The sequence below is a fragment of the Lepidochelys kempii genome, chromosome 7 (genome assembly GCF_965140265.1).
Source record: "Lepidochelys kempii isolate rLepKem1 chromosome 7, rLepKem1.hap2, whole genome shotgun sequence".
In the NCBI taxonomy this organism is placed as follows: domain Eukaryota; kingdom Metazoa; phylum Chordata; order Testudines; family Cheloniidae; genus Lepidochelys; species Lepidochelys kempii.
The window spans coordinates 30,414,963-30,437,055 of NC_133262.1; the positions used below are offsets into that span (position 1 = coordinate 30,414,963).

Consider the following 22,093-nt stretch of genomic DNA (forward strand, 5'->3'; position numbering starts at 1 on the left):
AGCGGTTGAGTAGGGGCTTAAATACAGCAAAGGACTGCTCACCCGCTTGAAGCGATGCACGTGCTCAAGCAGTTTGCAGAATCAAGGCCCAGCTGCACTGGATTTAAGCACATCCTTGAACGCTTTGCAGAATCGCACCCAAATGTGTGAAATTGACAAAAGAGAAATGGGAATCATTTAGAACCCAGATGCCGCTTTCCAACTAAGCTTCCTAGCAGGGGGAAGAAAACCCAATAGTGCTACAGCTCTGTTTATTTTAGCACAAGTGGGGCTGGCTGCCTGTTTGCGTTAAATTATTTTCACACTCTGCAGCGTGACCTTCCTCTCGTCTGTTATTTGAAAATGAATCGCTGGAAATTAAATTTGCACTGATTCGGGGTTTTTTTAAGTTTCTCAAGTTGGCAGACAGCTTAAAAAACCGTTGACAGCAAAACATTCCCAGCGTGAGGGCGTCAGGAAGACGTATTACAACAGCGCAGCTAGCTCTGGGATCCTGGGTCCTATGTTTTAATTCGAGGTGGGAGAAAGGTTTCCAAGGAGCAGGTTTCCACTTGAAATCAGTGCTTCACCTAAATCAAAGCAGGGCCCAGGGACACGGCAACTGAAACGTTTCCATTGAAAATGTTGTACAATAAGTTGAATCAAAATGGAGGATTTTGTTTTGGCTTTTTCATTTTGACTTATTTTTTTATAAAATTTTTCATTCATATTAATATATTAACACCACATGAATAGTTTGCATATATATATATATAGAGAGAGAGTGCTTTTGACCATTTATATTTACATATTATATGTAATGCATACTAGAAAATGTAAATAGGTATAAATGTAACCTATTAATGTGTTCTTATAAAATATGTTAATGTTATTACATGTAATATTCATATATGCTCTATTCAATGTTTTATATTACAATGTTTCAATGAGGTCCTTTTGATATGTCCAAAATGAAAAGATTGGGGAATTTTTGTTCTGCTGTAAATTTAGAAATACAACTTTTCATCCCGATTTGGGACAAAAGGAAATGCACAGGACAGAAATTCCATTTTCCAATTCGCTGGCTCTTTATATCTCAAGAGGCAGGGTCAAGCATACAGGGACAAGGAACTTCAGCCAGACTTACAGGCTGTGCCCTGGGACACATGGACTCTGGAAAGGACTCAGGGATCCTGTGGAAACCAATTAATGATGAGCTGCTGGGGTAATGCAGGGGTGGATCAGTAGGGGGTGTCAAGCAGGAGCATGGAGATGGTGTCACCTCTGTATGTGGCACTGGTGACTGAAACACTGCGCCCAGCTCTGGGGTGCGCACTTTGAAATATCGCCACGAGAACAATCGAAGGGCTGGGAACACCTGAGAGTTAAGGAACAACATTTATTTAGTTTATCCAAGAGAAGGTTAAGAGGTGACATGATCGTGATCATTACCGATGCAGGGAGGAGATTCTGGAGAGCAGACAGCCCCTTAATCTTGCAAAGGCAGAACCCGGCCCAACGGCTGGGAGCAGAAGCTGGACAAATTCAGACCAAAACCAAGTGCCAATTTTTAGCAGGGAGGGAGACTAACCATTGAACAGCTCACCCAGGGCCAGGGTGGATTTTCCATCATGGAGTTTTTCAGTGGAAATTGGACCTCTCTCTAAAAATTCTAGCTCGACCACCATATCTGTGCTGGATGCAGGAATGTCTCTCAGGGGGGCAGGGAATTCTCTGGCTTGTGTGATTCACAGAATTTAAGGCCAGAAGGGACCATCAGATCATCTAATCTGAATCTCCTGTGCAGCAGAGGCCATTCCATTTGATCTAAACTCCCTTACACTGAGCCCAAAATCTTAGTCCTCAGAAGACTAACCTGTTGTGAGCCCCAGGCAGGGAACAGCAACACGAGGGGCCCCCCCATTCCTGAGACCCCTGACATGGCAGGGAATTGCTGAGGTGATCCCCCCAGGCGACCTGTACCCCATGCTGCAGAGGCAGGCAAAAAACCTCTAATGTTCCTAACAATCTGACCAGGGGGAAATTTCTTCCTGACTCCCAGTCTCGTAATCAGCTGGACCCTGAGATCCTGAGCAAGTCGTGCAGGAGGAGGGCAGACTGGACCCGCAGAATGGTCTCTTCTGGCTTTAAAAAGAAATCAAATAAAAATCTATGGTTCTCTGAAAAAAACAAACAAACCACCAAACAAAAGCAGCAGCCTGAATACCATAGCATCTTCCTATCCTACTGTGGACTAGCGCCTGCAAATGTAACCATCAGAAAAGGCACCCGAGCCAAGAGTTTGTTCTGCTGTTTAGAGACATCATTCAAAGCGCTCTCTGGCACGCTCGGCATTGTGCTGTGTCAGTTTAACAGTCCCCACCCTCCACGCATACACCTTGCCCCTGCCACACATTTCCTTGCAAAGTCTGAAAGAAAAATCCATTTCCTTCAGAAAAATCTGAGCTTTTCACGAGTGCAGGGCAAGCAGGACGGTGACGGAGTTACCCAGCTGGAGGGAGAGGTGAGTTTGGGAGTTCCAGTGCTAACGATCAGCAGTGCTGTGCCATAGCCCCGGCATGGATGCTGCACAGCAGTCAAGTGTGTGGTTTAGATGGTGGGACTCCTAGTGACCAGCCTTTTACCTTTAGCTCTTTAAAGCCAGGAATCCCAAAGTGCTTTGCTGAGGAGATCAATGCCATTTTGTTCAGTTTTACAGAGGGGGAAACTGAGGCACACGGCGAGGCAGGGCTGTGCCAACGTTACATAGTAGAAGTGGGCAGATTTCCCACGTCCCTGTCCAGGAGTCTGCACCATACCGCCTCTAAGACCCTCGCTGAGAGCTCTATTTCCCAATATGCCCCACTTCACCTCTGTGCTCAGTGCTACGCTAGCTCCCCCCGCTTCTCGGAGGAGAAAGCCTCAGCCTGTGAGCGGAGGAGCCCCCGGCAGACTGTGTATGTCTGCAGCGTTCACTCTAATAAAACGATCACACACATAACCCAGCCGCAGCCGCCAGGATTCCCGAGCAGATGCCAAATCCAGCATGGGCTCTTTAGCTAGCTCTGCACTCCAGGCTCAGGGAGCAGATGTGAACTGAAATACATCTATTGGCAGTGGCTCAGCTGCTTTCCAAGCATAATTCTGATGGTCAGATCCATAGAGCCATAGATTTATGGCCAGAAGGGACTCTGGCATCCTGGATAGCACAGGCCAGAGAACGTCAACCAGGTCCTCCTCTATTGAGCCAGTCACTTGTGGTTGATTAAAGCATCTTCCAGACAGGCTGGATTTGGAGACTCAGCGAGGAGAAGAATCCCCCCCACCCCCTTTCCCAACAGAGTTTGCGCCATGGGTTAATCGCCCACACTACTAAAACGCTGTGCCTGATTTCTCCTTGGAAAGTGTCTAGCTTTAACTTCCAGACCAGGGTTCTTGTTTGGCTTCTCTCCATTAGGCTGAAGAACCCTGGGATCTTCTCCCCATGAAGGGGAGAAATGTCATCCCTTGCTCTTCTTTACAAGAAGCTGAGCAGATGGGGTCTCTCACCCTAAGGCATTTTTTCCAGCCCTCAGATCATTGTGGTAGCTCTTCTTGGCCCCCCTCCAACATCCAGCTGCCCCACACACTGCTTCTCCTCTGGCCCTGAACTATAGCACAGCAGCGCCACCGTGTCTGCTACGAACCAGGGCAAGACCCATGGCTGATGGTTACATCCATAGGCCTGAAGACCATGCTGGTCATCCCAGTGTGACCTCCTGCATACCACAGGCTGGAGAACTCCCCTCGCCATTCCAGCCTCCAGCCCAAATTGGATAGTTGAGCTAGCCACTAGGTAACATTTTTGAAGTCCTCAAAAGGCACTGAGAGGCCTAACTCCCATTTAAATCAATGCGAGAGGACCAGGCTTTCGGGCCAGATTCACAGTGGTATTGCGGTGTCTAAAGATGCAGATAGGCAGCTAATGGCTTTCACAAAAGTGCTCAGGGGAAGTGCCTGACTCCTCTGGAGAGACAATGGAAATCATGTGCCTAATTCACTTAGTCTGTGCAGTGCCCAGCATGAAGGGGGGCCTTCCCCAGCATCTTGATTGGAGCTCGGCACAACTTTAATGTAAATTAAACCATGGATACCACAGAAAGTAGAAACGTGGAAGAATTGCTAAGGAGGTACACAGAAGAACAGCACAAACATGTAAGGACAAAAATCAGAAAGGTTAAGGCACAAAATGAGTTATACCCAGCAAGGACATAAAAGTCTACAGGAAATGGTTCTTTAAATACATTAGGACCAAGAGAAAGATGAAGGAAAGTACAGGTCCTCTTCTTAGCAGACACTCATCCCAAGTAATATTAAAAACAAGGGAGAAGGGACAAGCCAAAACAGGGAAAGAATGGGTTAAAGAATATTTAGAAAGATTAGATGTATTCAAGTCAGCACGGCCCGTTCAAATTCATCTTAGGGTACTTAAGGAACAAGCTAAAGCAATTATCTTCAAGAACTTGGGGAGGACAGGTGAGGTTCCAGAGGACTGGGGAAGGACAAATATAGTACCTAAGTTTAAAACGGGGAACAAAGAGGACAGAGAATAATAGACCAGTCAGCCTAACTTTGACGCCTGCAAAGATACTGGAACAGATTATTAAACAATCAATTTGTAAGTACCCAGAGGATAATGGGGTTATAAGGAATAGCCAGCATAGATTTGTCAAGAACAAATCATGCCAAACCAACCTAATTTCTTTCTTGACAGTGTTACTGGCCTAGTGGATGGGGTGGAAGCAGTAGATGCAATATATCTTGATTTTCGTAAGGCATTTGACACACTCCCAAGTGACATTCTCATAAGCAAACTAAGGAAATGTAACCTAGATGAAATTATTATAAGGTGGGTGCACAACTGGTTGAAAGTCCTTACTCAAAGAATAGTTACCAATGGTTTGCTGTCCAACTAGGAGGGCATATCTAGTGGGATACCATAGGGGTCAGTCCTGGGTCTGTTCAGTATTTTCAGTAAGGACTTGGATAATGGAGCTGGGAGAGGCTGCTGGGAGAGGCTGCAAGCGCTTTGGAGGACAGGCTTAGAATTCGAAACAACTTTGACAAATTAGAGACCTGGTCTGAAATTAACAAGATGAAATTCAATACAGACAAATGCAAAGCACTGCACTTAGGAAGGAAAAAATCAAATGCCCAACTACAAAATGGGAAATAACTGGCTAGGCAGTAATGCTGCTGAGAAGGATCCAGAGGTTATACCAGGTCACAAATTGAATATGAGTCAACAATGTGATGCAGTTGCAAAAAAGACTAATATTCTGAGATGTATTAGCAGAAGTGTCATATGTAAGACCTGGGCCGTAACTGCCCTGCTCTGCTCGGCACTGGGGAGGTCTCAGCTGCAGTGCTGTGTCCAGTTTTGGGTGCCACACTTCAGGAAAGATGTGGACAAACCGGAGAATCCAGAGGAGAGCAACAAAAACGAGAAAAGGTTTAGAAAACCCGACCTGTGAAGAAAAGAAAAAAAATGACCCTGTTTCGCCCTGAGAAAAGACAGCTGAGTGAGTGACAGGGGCGGGGAGGGGGGGCTGCTAACCCACACACACCCAGGAAGAACAGGAGGACTTGTGGCACCTTAGAGACTAACAAATTGATTTGAGCATAAGCTTTCGTGAGCATAAGCATCCGATGAAGTGAGCTGTAGCTCACGAAAGCTCATGCTCAAATCAATTTGTTAGTCTCTAAGGTGCCACAAGTCCTCCTTTTCTTTTTGCAGATACAGACTAACACGGCTGCTACTCTGATACCCAGGAAGGTTTGCGAGCAAACAGAGTCATTTACAACCAATTGTCCTAGTCAACGGGAGCCATCAAGATTCGAAACCACCATTAGTGGCCCACACTTTGCATAATTACAATAGGACCTCAGAGTTATACTTCATCTTTCTAGCTTCAGATACAAGAATGATACATGCATATAAAAAGGATGAACACACTTAATTATAAGCTTTGTAATGATACCTAACAAGAGACCTTTTGCCTAAAGCATATTCCAGTTACATCATATTCATACTCATAAGCATATTTCCATAAAACATATGGAATGCAACATCACAATGAAGAAGAACTTTCGGACTCAAAGGGCAGCTAAGTTCTGGAATCGGCTTCTCAGGGAGGCTGGCCTCCCAGTCATTGAAGGTTTTTAAGAACAGGTTGGACAAACCCAACAGGGATGGTCTAGGTTTACTTGGTTCTGGCTCAGTGCAGGACCTGGACTAGATAACCTCTCCAGGCCCCTTCCAGCCCCACATGTCTGTGCACAGTTGCTCCTTCCAGTTTTTTTAGGGTTACAGAAAGGACCAAAGCCCTGACAGGAGTCTCTGCCATTTGAGCTGCCAGAAAGAGTCCTGACCGACCTCCCCAACCTGCACCGCACTTAGAAAGCGCTCTCCATCCCAGCTTAAACAGTGTATGGGCTGGATCAGCCTGGCCAACCCACAGCCCACACCCTTCTACCACAGGGCAGAGCGGTACTCTGTGCCGTGTCAATTACCCTCTCCTTCCTCCTGCTCGCAGGCGCTGAGCAGCAGCCCAGCTGCCTTGCCCCCCTTTGGCTCTGTGCAGAAAGGCATCATTGAAGCACTGAGGTGAAGGGGAAGCCGGGCAGAATTTCAGCTCCGTAAAGCAGACATGATTGATGACTCAACTCCCCAACTGCCCCTGCAGCCAAAGGGAGCTCACAGTCGTTCTGCTTTGTGATTCTATGGGCACAAAGCGAATAAGGAGCTGGGAGGCTTGAATCCCAGCTCGGCCCTGCTCTAACCCCACTCCCTGCTCAACAGGTGAGAAGAGAACCCAGGAGTCCTGGCTCCCGGCCCAGCCCTCATCCACTGGGCCATGCTGCCTCCCACACCAAGAATCTGTGAGTCTGCTGAGCCAGCCGTGGCCACGTCTGGGAAGGCTGCACTATTGTCCGGCCCTCCAGGGCTCTGATGTGTGGAGCAGCAGAGACCTCCTCAGAGAGTAGTTGGGGCTCCAGACTCAGATCTGCCCAGAACAATTGCACTTAGGTCAGCAGCCAGGGCTCAGCATCCCCCTCTGAGCAAAATCACCCAGCCTGCAGGAAGGAGGGGGTCACGAGCAAGTGCTGCGAGGGGTGGGAGGTAGAGTAGGGAGGGCTGAGAACAAAGTGGGGGTGGCAGGGGCTGGGATAGGACCCAGAGTCTAATCACACTCACTACCTGAGTCTGCACTTCCTGCATTAACCCCTATCCCCACTCTCCTCCCACAATTGGAATGGAACCCAGGAGTCCTAGCAGCCAGCCCTCCTGCTCTAATGCCCAGAGTATAGACCACAGGAGGCCTGGCCCCCCGTACATCCCACCAGAGCTCTGGCAGGGAGTATAGTCTAATGGCTACAACAAAGGGGATTTCAGCCAAAATCCTGGATTCTCTTTATGGCTTGGGGAGGGGAGTGGGGTCCCATGGCTAGAGCAGGGGGCTGGGAGTCAGGACTCCTGGCTTCTGTTCCCAGATCTGTCACTGACCTGCTGTGTGAACTGGGGCAAGTCCCTCCCCACTTGGTACCTGTGTTTCCATCCCACCCTTTGTCCATGAGATTACAAAATCTGTGGGGGGCAGGTACAGTCCCTCGCTGTGTCTGTGAGATGCCCACTGTGTCTGTGAGACGCCCGGCCCAACCGGGCCCTGCTCATGGTGGGGGCCTGCAGACTTTACTAGAATATTATTTCCTACTCCTAGTTAATAATTAAGAGACAGCTGCAGATGCATGAGTCTCCTCCTTAATCCCCAGGGCTTTTCAATCAGAGCTGGAACGGTCTGTGTGTGAGACGGAACAGAAACTGCTAGCAGATACCAGCTGGCAGCGCTGTGCTCCGAGCCAAGGACACTGGTCAAGGCAGAGAGCTGGGTAATTTGCCGAGCCAGCCAACCTTAACAGCACAGGCCAATGAGCTCCCCTGTTGCTGCTCCGACCCAGGCCGCAGGGAGTCTAAGACAGCTGGATCACATCCCAGATCAGCTCTCATCTCCCCTTCTCGCATCACTCGACCCCAGAGAACAGAACCTCGGAGTCCTAGCTCCCAGCCATCTCGGAGCTAACCCACCAGACCGCGCTCCCCTCCGAGAGCGAGAGACGGAACCCAGGAGTCCTGCATGGAGCACGCTGACAATGGAGGCCTGTTTTGCACCCAGCAGAAGCGGGAGGGGATGTTAAATTAGCAGAAGTCAGGACATCCTGGTGGGTGGCTCACGCTGCTGAGAGAAGAGATGCAGCGGCATTCCAGAGCAAGATGAATCCTGGCATGGAGCGTGGTACTGCAGAAAGCCTTCATTCCAGCAAGCCGCCAAGCAAGTGGATGAATCGGTGCTTTGTGCTTAGCCTGCCGGAGTCTGCAGAGAGCCTGAGCTGATCGCTCTGAGAGGGGTGGGGGATGTGCCCCGGGTGTAACTGATACAGGAAAACAGTCTGAATCTGCAAAGAACCTGACAATGGAAGAAACACTGCAGCATACACTGCAATCAGTTGAGAGAGTGAGGACTGCCCAGTGGTTAGGAGCTCTAGCCTGTGTTTTGGGAGATCTTGGTTCAAGTAGTTTTTCCCACCCAAGCACAGCTGGCCAGATGTATTGTGGGTTTGGGGGTGGGGGTAGGGGATTTCGCTTTTCTATGAAGCATCAGGGATCAGCCACCCCTGGAGATGGGACACTGGGTGGGATGGGTCGGGCTCTGAGCTGGTCCACAGAATCCTCTCTCTAGCAGTCTGGTGGGTGGGTCTTGCCCAGATGCTCAGGGTTCAGCTGATCATCAGACTGGGGTTCAGGAAGGAATTTCCCCCAGGTCAGATTGGCAGAGATCTTGGGGGTTTTCACCTCCCTCTGCAGCATGGGGCGCAGGTCCTCTGCTGGGGTCAGCTGGGCATGGCTCATTTCAGCAATTCCCTGCCAGCACAGGGGCCTTGGAGGCCCTTTAGTCTCTCCTGTTCCCTGCCTGGGGCTCACAACCGATTAGTCTCCGGATGGCTGAAATGCTTTGGTTTAACTACTGTCTTGGGACTCAACACTGGGGGAATTGAACAGCCTGAGATAGACAAGAGGTCAGACTGGGTGATCTATTGACCCCTTCTGGCCTTAAACTATGAAATTCTCTGCTCCACCACAGACCCCCTGGGACACTTTGCACCAGCCATCCAGCCTCTCTGGGCCTCAGTTTCTCCATCTGTAAAATGGGGATCATTTACCCTTCCCTATCTCCCACAGTGTGGTGGGGGTAAGTGCCTTAGAGATTGTGAGGCACTGAGACATTATAACAGGTGTCCAAGTAAGCACTTAAGATAGGTTATAAATAAACCAGGCAACTGCTCTGTCTAGAAGACTCAGGCTCCATGATACATGGCCCCTTGTTCTAATAAGTGGCTGCATCTGAAAAGCTCTGGGAAAGCAGGAAATTGAAACCACTGGCCCACAGAGCAGATAGCTAGAATCAAAGTGGGAGGCAGCAGTGTGTCCAGAGGAGCAGCCGACTGGGCCGGCGAATGAGGCCTGGAAAGCAATAGACGAGACAGAGTCTGGTCAGAGCGGGATCCCTGAAAGCATGGCAGGCTTGGAATTAGACAATGCCACGTTCGCCGTATGATGAATCCAACTGCAGGAGCAAAGTGGGGAGGTTTAGACATACTCCGGGCTCCCGCTAAGCAGGATCCTGAGTGACAGCTCATTTGGAAACCAAAATGAGGGGAGGCAGCAGACAGAGAACTGGACTTAGAGTCAGGACTCCTGGGTTCTATTCCTACTTCTGCCACTGACCTTCGGCAGGTTCCTTCCCCTCTCTGTATTTCAGTTTCCTCTCTCCTGCTCTTCAGGGCAGGGACTCTCTCATTGTGTGTCTGTGCAGTGCCTGGCCCAAAAGGGGCCCCAAACTCAGTTGGGATCCAGACAGCACCCTGCACAACCGGAGTGCTACCATAACACAAACAATCGTAAAATGAGAGAGAATAAGCAGTATAGCTGGTTGGGAAAGAAACTGGGGTTCCCCTCAACTTTTTGTCCTGAATGAGGCCAAAAACTGAAACGTGAAGACTTTGTGGAAGTGGAATTCCACAATTGTTTGTTCTGGAAATACCAAGACATTCCCACAGCCAGAATGTTCTGGTGTTTCCAAAACAAAATATGCTGCTGGGGAGCTCGCTAGGCCCTGGCTTCCAAGCTGCCTCCGAGGCAGGCCACCAAGGGGCCAGGGGAGCCAAGAAGAAACCAGCAGATTTCTATCAAAAGTTGGCGATTTTGACACATCAGCCTTTTCATCATTGCAGCCAACTTATTGGCTGGTCCAATTGTCACAGAAAACAGTGTGGGTGAGTGACCACTGGAACAAACTGTCAAGGGTTGGAGTGAATTCTCCAGCTCTCCGTGTCTCCAAATCCAGACTGGATGCCTTTCCAGAAGACGGTTTAGTCCAACACAACTGACTGGGCTCAATACAAGGGGAACTGGGTGAATTTTGCTGGTCTGGGTCCTACAAGAGGACAGACAAGATGGCCAAGGGTCTCTCCTGGCCTTAAAATCTACGAGCAACCTGGCTGCAGGGCACTTAATTATTTGTTTTACTGTTTACCAGTCACAGATTGGTTTAAACCTTGGAGTATGAGTTTTGCCTCCAAAATTAGCTACTCCCATTAACTGCTGTAACACTGAATATTCTTGAGATGCCCAGAAATGAATTCACCCACTCTTGCAATCATGGTAAGTTCTTCATGGTAAATTCTGGAAAAAGGTTAATGTAGTGCCAATTTTTAAAAAAGGGAAAGAGGAGGATCCTGGGAACTACAGGCCAGTCAGCCTCACCTCAGTCCCTGGAAAAATCATGGAGCAGGTCCTCAAAGAATCAATCCTGAAGCACTTGCATGAGAGGAAAGTGATCAGGAACAGCCAGCATGGATTCACCAAGGGAAGGTCATGCCTGACTAATCTAATCGCCTTTTATGATGAGATTACTGGTTCTGTGGATGAAGGGAAAGCAGTGGATGTATTGTTTCTTGACTTTAGCAAAGCTTTTGACACCGTCTCCCACAGTATTCTTGTCAGCAAGTTAAGGAAGTATGGGCTGGATGAATGCACTATAAAGTGGGTAGAAAGCTGGCTAGATTGTCGGGCTCAACGGGTAGCGATCAATGGCTCCATGTCTAGTTGGCAGCCAGTGTCAAGTGGAGTGCCCCAGGGGTCGGTCCTGGGGCCGGTTTTGTTCAATATCTTCATAAATGATCTGGAGGATGGTGTGGATTGCACTCTCAGCAAATTTGCGGATGATACTAAACTGGGAGGAGTGGTAGATACGCTGGAGGGGAGGGATAGAATACAGAAGGACCTAGACAAATTGGAGGATTGGGCCAAAAGAAATCTGATGAGGTTCAATAAGGATAAGTGCAGGGTCCTGCAATTAGGACGGAAGAATCCAATGCACCGCTACAGACTAGGGACCGAATGGCTAGGCAGCAGTTCTGCGGAAAAGGACCTAGGGGTGACAGTGGATGAGAAGCTGGATATGAGTCAGCAGTGTGCCCTTGTTGCCAAGAAGGCCAACGGCGTTTTGGGATGTATAAGTAGGGGCATAGCGAGCAGATCGAGGGACGTGATCGTTCCCCTCTATTCGACATTGGTGCGGCCTCATCTGGAGTACTGTGTCCAGTTTTGGGCCCCACACTACAAGAAGGATGTGGATAAATTGGAGAGAGTCCAGCGAAGGGCAACAAAAATGATTAGGGGTCTAGAACACATGAGTTATGAGGAGAGGCTGAGGGAGCTGGGATTGTTTAGCCTGCAGAAGAGAAGAATGAGGGGGGATTTGATAGCTGCTTTCAACTACCTGAAAGGGGGTTCCAAAGAGGATGGCTCTAGACTGTTCTCAATGGTAGCAGATGACAGAACGAGGAATAATGGTCTCAAGTTGCAGTGGGGGAGGTTTAGATTGGATATTAGGAAAAACTTTTTCACTATGAGGGTGGTGAAACACTGGAATGCGTTACCTAGGGAGGTGGTAGAATCTCCTTCCTTAGAGGTTTTTAAGGTCAGGCTTGACAAAGCCCTGGCTGGGATGATTTAACTGGGAATTGGTCCTGCTTCGAGCAGGGGGTTGGACTAGATGACCTTCAGGGGTCCCTTCCAACCCTGATATTCTATGATTCATCTCATGTGGCAATGAGTCCCATACACTAATTTCAGGCTATGTGATAAAGCCATTTCCTTTGATGAGTGTCATTCACTGTTCTTGGGTTATGAGACGAGGAGGACAGAGGCTCCCGATCACTGTTCCCTCTAAGCTGTGCGCGTGTGCGCACGCACACAGATCCTAACCCCCCCCCCACACACGGTGAAACACCACACGTACAAACATTTGCACAGAAGCACAACAGTTTGCACAGAAGAAATTTTTTGCTCACATAGCCTGTCAAAAATTAAAGGGAACATGGCTCCTGATCGCCCATTGCTCTCCCAGTCATTATTATACAGACTTTAAACACATCCCCTGTAATTCATCTCCTCTCTACAGTGAGCAAACCCCATCTAGTCAATCTTTCTTTGCAGGAGTTTTACTAGGTCTCTAATTATGCTAGTTGCCACTCTTTGAGCCCCCTGTGATTGTGCAGTATGGATCAACAAAGCGTGTACACACCCAGAGAACCAAGCTACCCCCTTGCTGCCCCGCCCCCAAGGGAAATCCACCAACACACACACAGCCCTACCCATCCAACCCTGGGGTAAGGGCCTACGCCACTCCTACAAAACAAATTCTCAGCACCCCCACCATGCCCCTACTGACACCCCCACCATGCCCAGCACATCTGAATGCAAACATGTGCCCAGGCAAGGATCCTAGCCCCCCATCTTTCTACTTCCCAGCCCAATAAAGAGAGTGGAATCGGTGGGGGCTCTCACAGCCCCTCCTCTCCTGCTGCCAGCTGGCGGGGGGGTTGTATCCATGCCAGACTCTTTTGCAGCGATCCCCAGTTGTTAGTTTGAGTGACAAGAGCTGCCGCGTCGTTAGGAAGGGAACAGGGAGTCTGAACAGCCGAACGCCCACGCCCAGGGTTTGAATGGAGCAGCCTGTCATGCAGACGGAATACAAGTGCTTCTGTTTATCGCCAGCACCCCAGAGAATCTAGCACAATGCCAGGGAATGCGAACAGCCAAGAAGGAAACTAGCAGGTTGATCTTCACATGCTAAAGCCTCCAACAGCCAGGGATAGAACCCAGGAATCCTAACTCTAATCCACTAACTCCCACTCCCATCCCAGAGCTGGCGACAGGAGGCAGGACTCCTGGCTCCTCTCTCTAACCACAAGATCCCATTGCTAGCTTCCATGAATCAGACACAGAGGTGGACTTTAACACATGCTTGCCAGTGGATTAAACTCTGTCTCCAGACTGAGTTTCACATGCAGTACTGCGGATAACACCCCCTTCCACCTCTAACACACACACACACACACACAGCCCCCCCGCTTTCTCCTCCTCCCACATACACCCCCGTGCTGCTGGCAGCATCCGTCACTCGGGGAGAATATTTCCCCCAAAGCTGTTTTAGGAAGGAAAATGAGGTTTCCCACATACAGAGAATTCCCGTGGAAATTTTCCGCCAGCCTCGGAATTGTAGATTTTTCATTAAAAACTGAAAATTGACTGGCATGGGGCCAGATGCCTCCCAGTGTTTGGAAGTTCCTAGCTGGAAACGTTACAGTTCTGGGGAAAGCGTGCTGGATTTTCAGCAGTTTTCAGCCAGAAGTCCCCCCATTTGGGGACAAATTTTTTCTTTCCAAATTGTTCAGGTTTGGGCTGAAAATTTTTGTTTTTCAACATCAAGTCAAAATGTTCTCCAATCAAGAGCAGATCTGCACTCTGCCCTTCCCCAGCAGGGCGCCAAACTGAGCCTGGTCAGCCCCCGCACTGGAGCTGGGCGGTGTCCTACCTCAATGCGGCCAGTGTCGGGCTGGAAGCCGCGGGAGGGGTCCTCGGTGGTGACGCGGCACTGGATGGCACAGCCATTGATGCGTATGCTGTCCTGCCGCAGGCCCAACTCTGCCAGGCTCTTCCCCTCTGCGATGTGGATCTGGGCATGCACCAGGTCCACGCTGCCAAGAGAGCGGGAGAGGAGGGCTTGTGTTAATCATCAACTGACCACAGCAGCGCCAGTGTCTGCCAGAACCATTCTCACCAACCTAACCTCCTCTATGGAGCCCAAGTGTCCCTGATTAACCCCCAAACGGGGGCCCTGATCCCCAGAGTCTGTTACTTCATGTGGGGCCCCCATAATGTCCCACATCACCCACCATAGCCTCTCCTCCTCCAGTGTCCCCCACTGTCCCCACAGGGCTGGGGATCTGCGGGTGCATCGATTCTATCGCTCTTTGGGATCACACAGGGTTTTCTATCCACCACTTTCAAAGTCATTGCCAAACACAGGCCAGGATTGGAACCCCCATTATTATACAAAAGGGGAAACTGAGGCACAAGGTGGCAAGACAGTCCCCTCCCTGCTCGGGGCCTCAGTTTCCTCTCCCATCCTTTGTTTATTGCTCTAAGGGGCAACGGCTGTCTTTCACTGTGAGCCTGTGCACTGCACAGCATGACGGGGCTCCGGGTCTGTGGGGCGCCCAGAACAATGCTCCTCTCCCTTGATCTTAGGGCCTCTGGAGGCTACAGAAATGCTACTTACAATCATGACAAGCTAAGCCTGCGTTTAAATGCTGTGTTGAACAGCAAAGGGATTACTCAAGCAGGTACTTAACTACAAGCTCTTATGGGACTGTTTTTAAAAGGCCATTAGGAGCCTAAAACCTATTGACTTTCAATAGGATTTGGCCAAGTAACTCCCATTAAGGCCTTTGAAAGCTGCCCTCGAGGTGCTTTGCTGAACCGGGGCCACAAAGCTGGGATTTTAGCCAGGGATTGTGTTTGTGTGATGCACAAGCCAGGCCCAAATCCAGCTTGCAGGCCCCAGCCAGTCCAATTCTGAACACGCCTCAGTGGGAGCGCTCAGAAGACAGGGAGCTGTTTTTACATAGTCCCATAGAGCCAAGTTCAAGCATTCAAAGTCATGAGTTGGGCCTCCCTCCCTGGGTGGGGAGAGGGAGGGTGGGGGAATCACATTTGATTTAATTATCAAGAGATCTTAAAAAAACCACACAACAGATTTGGAGGGTTTATTTGCCTCTTGATTTTGAGCCTTTAGAAACTCACAACTGAAGGTGGGGCTAATATTCAACCTTAAAGCATTAAATATGTAGAGTCCTGCACCGATACAAAATTTATATCTGCATCCAATCTGCAAAAATGATCCGCAGATATAAAGCAGAGATCCGCGAGCGGATATCCGCGGATTTGCAGGGCTCTATAAATATGCCAAGTTTAGCTCAATGACCACTGAGGGAGAAATTTGGGGTGGCTGCAAGATCCCAAAGAGGGACAAAGGAAAACTGAAGGAACAATCATTGCTACATTGTAGCCTCAGGACAGACAACACAACAAAGAGTACACCAAAGAAACAGAGAGCAGCTAACATCAAGGCATCCTCAAGTCCACGATCCTCTCTAGCTTGGCAAGTTGGGTAAAAAAAACCAGAAACACATAGAGAGATTTTCCAGTGCATTGGCTAGTTTGAAATAACAAAATAAAATTTCGGTCCAAACTGATTGTCTGGTAAATCAAGACTGAAGAAGTTTGTTTGGGGTTGAACTAAACCTTTCACTTCAATTTTGTCGAAACAGAATGTTCTATTCAACCAAAATCATTTCCTCTTCTCCCCATCCCGCTGTTTTATTTCCATTGAACTTTTCGAAAATGTTAAAGTCAAATTAAAGGAAAATTTGAGACAAAAATCTGTTCTGAATGTAAAGAATTCCCCCTGCCCTCCCCAAAATTGGCCTTTTCAACATTTTTTTTAATTTGGGGAATTTCTTTCCTGAAATTAACAATTCTGAAAAAAAGCGACAGAAATTCATGAAATGTTTCAGTGTTACTGAACGTGCATTGTTTGCTGAAAAGCATTTCACCTGAAGAATTCCACCCAGCTCTATGAAGGCACATGCTTAGGCCAACTACTTCTCAGGATGGTGAGTAGATTTTAATAACCTGTTCATTGCATCAGAATTAAGGAGGGCTCCCAATATTCTGCTGAGCTCCACCTACAAAATACACTCCCCCCACGGCCAGGGCTCTGTCTACAACATGAACTCCGGCCTGGCATGGTAAATTCTATAAAAGTTTGACTGATGAGAGGAGCATTATCTGGATTACCATGATGCCCTGGCGCTAGGCACTGTACAAACAGAGCAAAGAGATCAACCCTGCCCCTAAGAGCTGACAAAGAATGTCAGTTCTGCTGGGCTCAGCTCCTTCTGGGGTCCAAAACAGTATGGGACCATCCTGTTCACCTAATTTGACTTGGTGGAGAATCTACCCCAGTCACTCCTGCCTCCAGAGGAGATCTGGCGGGTGAGCTAGAGCTCAGCTTTTGGGTTTCAATGAGTTTTAGGCCAGAAAGGACCCATAGATCATCCAATCTGACATCCTGTATAGCACAGGCAATTCTATCTCAGCCAGTTCCCTCTGAATTGAGCAGAAAGACTTTAGTTAGACCAAAGCATTTCAATCCTCAGGAGCCCTGCCTGTTGGGAGCTCCAGGCAGAGAACAGGGGAGCTGAGGGTCCTCCAATACCCGAGGCCCCAGCTCTGACAGGGAATCGCTGCGATTAGCCATGCCCAGCTGATCCCAGCAGGTGCCCCATGCAGAGGGAGGTGAAAACACCCCAAGGTCCCTGCCAACCTGACCAGGGGAAAATTCCTTCCCAGCCCTCAATCTGGTGATCAGCTGGACCCTGAGTATCTGGGCAAGATCCACCAGCCAGGCAGCTAGAGAGGACTAGCTGAACCACCTCAGCACACGGGACCTGTCTCCAGCTGTGGCCGATCCCCGATGCTACAGAGAAACACATCCAGTCTTGATTTAAAGGCTCCACATGACGGAGAATCCACCCCATCTCTGGGTCAGCTGTTCCAATGGTGAATCCACTTTCCACTTAAAAACACCTGGCCTCACTTCTAACCTGAACTGGTCCAGCTTCACTTCCCAGCCACGGGATCTCATTCTGCCTCGAAGAGCTCTCTGCTCTCCAAAACCTGCTCCCGCAGATTAGAGACCAGGACCAAAATACCCTCCTATGACAGTAAGGAGATGGGATTGGTTTGGAGCTGGACAAACAGGCTGGAAATCAGGTGCAGATATTTAACAGGGAGGGGGATTAACCATTGAACATCTGACCCAGGGACCGAGCAGATCCTCCAGCACATGGTGTCTTCAGGTCAAGAGCAGATGTCTCACTTTAGAAGGTTAGCCCTAGTTCAACAACACTGGACTGGAAGTCAGGACTCCTGGGTTCCACTCCTGGCTCTGCCACTGACCTTGGACTAATCCCTTCATCTCTCGTGCCTCTGTTTCCCCTCCCACCCTTTGTCTATTCAGACAGTGAGCCTTGGGGGCAGGATCTGTCTCTCACCGTGTGTCTGAGCAGGGCCCAGATCTCAGCAAGGGTCTAGGCAGCCTCCAGCATGGCAGGGTCCTGGTGTGTGACCAATAACACAGAATCATAATGATAAGGACTGAGGTTTTTACAGCACCATCAAAGTGACAAGCGAGCCTTCAATGCTTAGTCAATAGGACAAACGCCTGACGTGGGGTCTAACAGACACCGGCCCCTGCAACATGCACACGTTACGGGGTGATCGATATTTTCTGATCCATGGACTCAAAGCTGGGTTATAAATTCAGCTGTTTTAAATACACCTGCCTGTAGCAGCTCAGATCTTGCCTTCACATAGATAGAGAGATTCTGAGTGGGGCCTAGTGAATAGAGCAGAGCGGGAGACAGGGAGTCAGGACTCCTGGGTTCTCTTCCCAGCTCTGCGATTAAGGGGTTAGCGCATGGAGCTGGGAGTCATGTTTCCTGCTCTAACCCACTAGACCCCACTGTCCTCCCAGAGTCAGGGCTAGAACAAAGGCGCCCAGTCTCCCAGCTCTAACCACAGGCTGGGACTGAGGCACATGGCTTTAATAATGGGGCTATTTTAAAACAGAGCCAGAAACTCCCAGAGTTTAAGGCCAGAGGGGACCATAAGAATCTAGGCTGCCCTCCTGTGTAGCACAGGCAGACTGTCACTCAGTTCCCCCTATATTGAGCCCAGCCACTTGGGTTGCCAAAGCACCTCCCAGCAAGGCAGCCAATCTGGCGAATCCACCGATTCCCTTGGGAGTTTGCTCCAGTGTTTAATCTCCCGCACTGCTAAAAACTGGTGCCTTATTTCTAATCTGAACACGTCAGATGCCCTGAACTCAGGCAGAAATATTAAATGCTTTCACTCACAGGAGCGCGATCTTCATTATTAGTGTTAGAGTTGTTCCCAGAAACCTCCAACCAATCACAGCCTCGTTGTGCCCGGTGCTCCACAGACTTACAGTGAGAGACAGTCCCTGGCCCAAAGAGCTCGCAATCTAAACAAGGAGTGGGAGGGGAAACTGAGGCAGAGAGCGAGAAAAGGACTTGCCCAAGTTCAGTGGCAGGGCTCTATACAGGACCCACAAATCCCAAGACCTAGCCCAAGGCCACATCTACTATACCACACTGCGTCTCTTGAGTCAGAGTGGGTTATCCCAGCAGGCTGGGACCCCAAGGGACTGCAGATCAGGATTGAGGGGCACCAGCAGAGCTATAGGGGAGCTTAGGGCTGGCATAGCAGGGGGCTATGCGTTGGGACTGAGGGGCATCGGCAGAGCTGGGGGGGCATGACCAGGGCTAGAGTTTGTATGGCAATGGCAGCTCCATGATGGAGCTTTGCCTGTTACCTGCCCGTGTCCAATCACGTCCCTCATTTTCACGGACAATGGATTCAATGCTGTTCCCCCCACCCCCATGCCAAATACAGGTTACCACCCCAGCTGTACAGACAGACAGAGCAGCTGGGAAACTGATGCCAGGCTTTGAGCTGTGGCATGGGGAGCATGGGAGTCTGGTTTCTTTGGAGCTCGAGGCAGGTGAGCTCTGATTTAAGCAGCTCACACTCTCAGCACACAGGGGGGACTCCATTCCCAGGGGAATCTGGAGAGTGACCCTAGCCCCTAATTAACAGCCCCTCAGGGTAATTGCTGACTGCAGGGGAGGGGGCAGCAGTGGATAGAAATAAGGGGACAGGGAATGTGCCAGGAAGGTGGCAAATTCAGGAACAACCAACAGGAAATGCTTAATGCTGGTGCCCCTTCATCCCAGGCTGATTGCTGGAAGCCAGGGCCTTGTCAGATTATTCTCATTTGGAGGAGAAATAGATGGTCCCAGTCAGCTATTTCTTTGGTGCCATCCTGTTCATTTACTAAGCATACAGAGAAAGTTTTGTTCCTTGAACACAGGACGAACAAAGAGCTGGCAGTTGCCTTGGTCTGAAATTCCCCCACAAGTCTCCAACCAGTCCTGTGCATAAGAAGCCCTGTCTCTCACTCAGGATCACTCTTGTGACTACCTTGCTCACTATTTGGCTCTCCCATCCAGATGTACACAGCTGCAACCATTCAACACCCCTGCCCCGGAACCCACAATCAGAAAACCCCTTATACTATACAATTTAGCTTCTGATCAACCTTGCCAGGTGGAGCACTGCCTTAGACTTCTCCAGCTCTCTCACTTCAAAAAGGAGATTAATTGCTTTTCCCTCTATTTAGCCTGAAAGGTGCTTAGCACACTTATCAGCTGTATCCAGGTCTATAAATCAAAGGCCTCCTGGATGGCAGCTATTATCACCTTCCAGTGGAAGGACACACCACCAGACTGGCTTGGGGAACTCATCACTACAAGATCCCACTGCTATTCCCCATGCCTCAAAATGCTAGAACGAGGGAGACCATGGCAGGGACGCTGGAACAATGTGTATAGTGGGGGAGCTGAGAGCCATTGAATCAAACTGTAACCCTGGACGGAAACCACTTCAAACCAGGGGGTGCTGCCACACACCCCGCTCCCCGAGTTCTAGCACCTTTGGACCACAGCCCACTGGGCTGATCAGCACTGTCTAATCGTGCTCCCCCACTTGGTGCTTCTTGTCTTATACTTAGCCCAGACCGCCTTTCTGTCCTGGGTCTGTACAGCACCTAGCACCGTGGCTCTGTGAGGCGCAATACAAATAAGAAGTAATTGGTTGAGCTTACACAGAACTCGACAGGATGTCTCGGTCTGTCACTCCATAACTTGAACACTGCCTCTGAGCCATTCCCATCCTTTAGAGAAGGCCCTAGGAGCAGTGGCCAGCACCCTCTGGATTCTGAGGTATGGGGGACACGTGAAGACCCTTACAGCCCTTCAGCACAGCCCCAGGGTACAAGCCTGACTGTCCCAGAGCTCCCCTGGCCCCAGAGCCCAGCATTTCCACCTCAGCTTCCCCATCACACTCTTCAGCCTACTTCCCCTGCGGAGGTAACCTAGCCCAGCAGCCAAGCTGCTCCAGGGAGTTCAGTCCCTTCCCAAGTCACCAAGTCCCTGCAGCCAGCTTTAACACAAGAGAGCCTCCAGCCTTCCTCCTTTCAGGCAGGGCCCAGCAGCAACAGTCTGTCCTGTTGTCTAGCCACCTGGGCTCCAAACAGCTCAACAACAGGGGCCAGCTCTAACCACCTATCACTGCAGCAGCCTCAGCCAGCTCCTGACTCTCCCCCAGGCTCCTTACCCCCGAGAGAAGCAGCCCATCTGCTTTCCTCCCCAGCCAGCCCCCCAGTGCTGGGCTATCCCTGGCTTCAGTCCAGCCCTCTGCACAGGTGTAGCAGGGCCAGGCTGGCTCACCCTTAAAGGGGCAGGCCACCCTGTTACAGCCAGCTTCAAGCACCTCTGCTGTTGTCTGTGGATCAAACAGCGGGTTGCTGGCACCAATTCATGCTTCCCAGAACAATCCCCCATCTCATCTCTGCCCACCCTCCCAACAGAGTGTAACATGGTGACATCCAGAGGCATAATAATGGTGGGGAGGGGAAGACCACACAGCCCCTGGCCTGGGGGGCAGATTGGGGGGGCCCTGCCATGGGGGAAGGAGGATTGCGGGCACACAGAGCCCTGGCGTGGAAGGGAAGGGGGGAATGCGGGGTCATTCCAAGCTCTTACCATGGGTGAAAATATGGGACCCTGGAATGGGAGAATGGGGGGAGGGGAGGCAGACCCCAGCCATAGGGGAGGAGAACGGGGACCTTGGAATTGGGGGAGGGGAGCCCACACAGTGCCCCTCCCATGGGGAGAAGGTGGGAAAGGGGAGGAATGGGGCACATACAGAGCCCCTGGCAGTGGGCAGATTGGAGGAAGTTGCAGGGAACGCTTGAAATAGAGGGGGCTGGGCAGATAGCACCCAGGGAGCAGTGTGGCGAATGGAGGGATGCCAGGGGCCCTGGTGAGGACAAAGCACTCGACCAACAGAAGCTACGAAGCGTGCAACCCACTAGTAGCAATTCCCATTAATAACAGGGACAGCAAGCGAAGCAGGAAGGCAGCACATTCCAAAGTGACCTACGGGAAACGCTTCTTACGCAGCCCACGCTTAGCCTGGAGTACACGCTCCCACTAGACCCCGCTGCTCTTCCCCCAGTCACATGATGTAAGAACAAGGGGCAGCCAGCAAAAGGTGGAAAATTCAGAAGTGTGCCGTGTGGGGAACTCCCTGCCACTAGACACAGTTGAGATGAAGAGCTGAGCAGGATTCCACAAGGGGACTATCCGGAGTAAAACTAGTAGGAGTTTAAAGACCCATCAGGAGCTGTGGGTTTGGTTTAACCCCCTTCTGCTCCAAAGCTTAAGGCAACTGCTTACACAGGGGTCCCTCACCCATGAGATGCAGCCACATCTGGGGTGGGGCACATTGACTGTTTATACAGGGAGCCTTTGCCATGCACTGAGATGCAGCTGTCTCTGGGGTGGGGGATGCGGGTTGTTTACACAAGGATCCCTCATCCGGCACTGATATGCAAACTCAAATGAGACTGTACAACACTATTGTCCTCCCAACATTACCGTATGGCTTGGAACCATG

General features: G+C 50.1%; 1 protein-coding gene across 8 annotated transcripts in view; it reads right to left on the reverse strand.

Moving 5' to 3' along the window:
* The window catches only part of PC (pyruvate carboxylase), a 236,720-nt gene that overhangs the window by 68,116 nt on the left and 146,511 nt on the right, over positions 1-22,093 (reverse strand). For all 8 annotated transcript variants that reach the window (XM_073351710.1, XM_073351709.1, XM_073351708.1 and 5 more), the window contains one exon: positions 13,959-14,121. In XM_073351710.1, the coding sequence (XP_073207811.1) occupies positions 13,959-14,121 (163 nt within the window). The remainder of the gene's footprint in view (positions 1-13,958; positions 14,122-22,093) is intronic.